Source organism: Acyrthosiphon pisum, chromosome A1 (genome assembly GCF_005508785.2).
Source record: "Acyrthosiphon pisum isolate AL4f chromosome A1, pea_aphid_22Mar2018_4r6ur, whole genome shotgun sequence".
Lineage (NCBI taxonomy): Eukaryota > Metazoa > Arthropoda > Insecta > Hemiptera > Aphididae > Acyrthosiphon > Acyrthosiphon pisum.
The window spans coordinates 97,746,801-97,750,758 of NC_042494.1; the positions used below are offsets into that span (position 1 = coordinate 97,746,801).

Sequence of the window (3,958 nt, forward strand, 5' to 3'; positions counted from 1 at the left end):
GAGAGGGCTAAGCCCCCTCAAGCCCCCTCCCAAATCTTCGCCGATCACATTTTTTCAGAATGGTTAAGGCTTAAAAAATGTGTTAATTAATTATTGGTTACTATAATAAGGTCTTGAGGGGGATCGCTCCCACCGCCCTTAAATTATGTAATTACCTGTAATTAATTGTTGTTTTAATTTATATGTGTTTCATTTATCTATGTAATGTAATATGATATTAGTTAAATAAAACTATCTTGTTTCAAAGCATTTACAATTAAATAATTCTACAATAGGTATAGAGATAGACGTTAATGTAGAGATAAGGTTTTGTGTTTATACTATAAAAATATTTTATTAAAACGTCGAGTACCTCATGCTCATAGTATTTTACGCACGTTACCCATGTAGCCCCTCCAGAATAGGTACGTTGGTCGATTGCGTTTATACGTCGGGCTCTTGCGCAACGCTAAAAAACCCTAAATAAACAATTAATTACTAGTTCCCGGATGGGTGACACCACCCTGGGTTTAGTGGTAATCCATGCCACACAAAAACGTGTTCAAACCAACCGTACCCTCCCTACAGCAGTGGCGCAATAAGGATTTATCCAAGGAGGGGGTCCAAAAAAATGAGCTTCTGTTTTTCTGTTCTTTTCCTGAGCAAATAGTACATTCATACAATTTATTTCTTAATAAACACAATTTTCCGGGTTAAGGCCAATAAAAAAATAAACACAATTATATTATTTACATTTTAGATTCTGAGCGGAATCCCGCAAAAATGTTTAAAAGTAGGTAGAACAATTTTAGCAGTGAATATCGCTTATTGACAATTGTACCTACCTATTAATCAATAGATTTTAAAGAACAATAAAAATAAAAACTATATCTAACCATATAATTTAATTTTAATAAAGATGCATAGAAAGTAATTTCCTTTGCGCACAAGTATATATAATCCTAACTACAAAGTATATATTATTTATATGAATACATTTTAACATTGTACATTAATACAATAAAATATATTATTAATTAAAAATTAGTATGTATTTAATACATAGGTACGTCATGTCCAGAATAAATTAAAACATTTAATTTCTGTTCGGCTTTATGACCATGTAAGTAATTAAAAATAAAAAAACTATAACAAGCATTCCAAACCCGTTCAAAATTAATGACTCAATTGAATATGTTCTGTAATCGTTTCCTCTGAAACAAAAATATTGTACACACATAATTTATTCCATATATTATTATCCTGAGCAAACGCCAAACACAATATTATAATGGCGATGGACAGTGGTTTTATAATTTATAACGTATAATATGTGTATAGTATATTATATTATAGATGTGCAAAATAGTTTTGGTTATATCATCCCCTAGAAAAAAATCCTACATACGCCACTGAAAACTACTGAAGTAACTAATGTCCATATTATGCACAGTCAATTTATGTGTCACATAAGGTATAGTTTAACATAATATAAATGTATACCATAAGTCATAAAAAGTTAAATATATACTTATTAATAAGTGCCTAATTAATATTGTGCCTACAGATTCAAGGTAACATTTATTTTCGGATGATATTCATAATTAGGCAGTTTAGTGTATCACATTTATTTCTGAAAACATTAAATAAGTACCTATATTAAGTAGGTAGGTACCTACTTAATTGTAATAAAATCTTTATTATTCCTTAAATAGGTACTAAAACATGTATTATTAATTTAACTATTGGATTTTATTCAAACATTTTGAGAATGTTTAAAACAATAGGTGCTTGTGAGATATAATTAAAAAATACAACAAGATAAAATAATAAAAGGAATTTTTTATTATGAAACAATAATAAGTTAGTTTAGTTGCTTATCTCATTTTACAATGTCAATGTAAAAAAATCCAAAAATATTTTTCAACTGTGTCACTGGCCAGTCCATAGTCGGTTATCTGGCTGTATATTAAATTAAAAACGAATAAAATATATGTTTAACAGTAGTTACTAAGCTCATTTAGATTTTAGACTAAAGATTAAAAAAAAAAATGATAACTTATTCATTCCCATGAATTCTAAACAAATATTAAAAAGTGTTCTGTATTGCAAGTATTGTTATAATTTATAAATAATGATATTTACTATTATAGGTTATAACTTATAACTAGCGTTGTAACTTGAAATATAATTCTTATATTATGCATTAGTCAAAAAATCCTTTTAAAATGTTTTTTCCACAAACAAATATTTAAAACTAATTTAAGTTTAAACTTTAAAATTACTTTAGAAATGTACGCGTCTCTCAGATGATAGTAATGATTACGACATTATACATAACACAATATTACTATTTACAGTTATTGAATCTGTATATGATGTTTATGTAAGACCTACATAATTTACCATACATAAAAAATTGATTTTTTTAAATTGCAAAATCTATAAATCGATCTAAAAAATCGAAAACGTTAAAAATGGAAATATTATAATTCCACATTAAGATTCATACTTATGTGAAATAAATACGAGCCTCTTAAATATAACTCCGTAATAAATAAATTATGTAAAAACTATATACTCAATTAATGTGTCAATACATTTTTAAAATTCAAGATAAGTAGGTGTTTATTGTTCGATAACTCTCAGAAGTAAGAAATAAAATACTAAGTAGATAAAAAATTCTATCGTATTCTACAACAACAGTACAAAAAATGTGGGTAAGTTGATGTCGCTCTCCTGTACAGTATAGGTTACAAGTGGGTCACTGTATAATGGATGGTATTAAATTTGAATTCAATGATAATATAATATCATTGTATAAGAAAAACGATTCTGAGCGGAGACTGAATCTAGGTATAAGATATATTATATACTTATACCTATGGTATTAAAAAAAAAAATTGACCTATAATAAATTCCAAATTAATCATATCACAATATCAATTAGGTACTTATCACGCGTTATACATCAACTGTTACAGTGATATTATCATAGATATTTAATAGTATACTTTAGAAGTTTCAAGTACCCACGAATAATATTATACAATCAGAACAAAATAACTAAAATAGTTATTCTAGGTTTTAGATTCTGAGTGGAACGATGAATGTATTGATTTTACGATGATGTGTTTTTTTTTAAATTTTTTTTTTGTATCTGCCATCACCTTTTAGGATAGTAAAAGTGCTTGGATTTTCTTCAACTGTATCTTTTTTGATAGGAAAGTGAATCTTGTTGGTACTTTGGGGGTGTCAAAAGTAAAAATGTCCAATAGTTTTCAAAAGCGCCGTGAAAAACAAAAGAAAAATTAGGGGAAAACGGGAATTTTTACGCAAAATCAAAATTGATTTTGGTTTTTGGAGCAACTCTTATAAAAATAACCGTAGGTACATGAAATTTTGACTGAATGTTTATATCAGCATTTTCTATACACCATAATATTTTGATTTGTTTTGAGCTGTTTACGAACATTTTCAATTTATATTTTTTTTAGGTTTTTTTTTCTATAAATATCAATAAAATGTTATTTGTTGGTTAAAAAAAACTTGAAAATTTAATAGAAGGCTCCTAGTATACTGTTTCAAAGGCAGATGAAAAAAATTAAAAATCCAGTCACAATTTTTTTTTATAAGCATCTAAAGTTCAAATATTGACAAAATACGTAAAAATGACGAAAATCTGCAAATTATTTTGAGTTAGAAATTCATGAAAAATTATTTTTTTTGAATCTAAGATTTTAAAAATTTCTCATATGTTTGTCTACCTTTTTCAACAAAAAAATGTCTTCAAGCAAGTAAAGTTAAATTTTTATGAGCGTTTGAAATTCATATTTTTACAACATTTGATATTCACTCGATTTCTCATGTTACGATTTGTAGACTCATGACTGTAGATAATTGAAAATTTCACTGAATGTTCATATTAGCATTTTCTATACAGGATAAAATTTTGAACATAATTTGACTCTTTTTGAGC

General features: G+C 26.7%; 1 protein-coding gene across 1 annotated transcript in view; it reads right to left on the reverse strand.

The window, feature by feature from the left end:
- Nucleotides 1-626: 626 nt before the first annotated feature.
- The window catches only part of LOC100569759 (cytochrome b ascorbate-dependent protein 3), a 23,880-nt gene continuing 20,548 nt past the window's right edge, over nucleotides 627-3,958 (reverse strand). Inside the window, exon 6 of the mRNA XM_003244400.4 lies at nucleotides 627-1,193. Coding sequence (XP_003244448.1) covers nucleotides 1,076-1,193 — 118 coding nt within the window. The 3' untranslated portion in view covers nucleotides 627-1,075. The remainder of the gene's footprint in view (nucleotides 1,194-3,958) is intronic.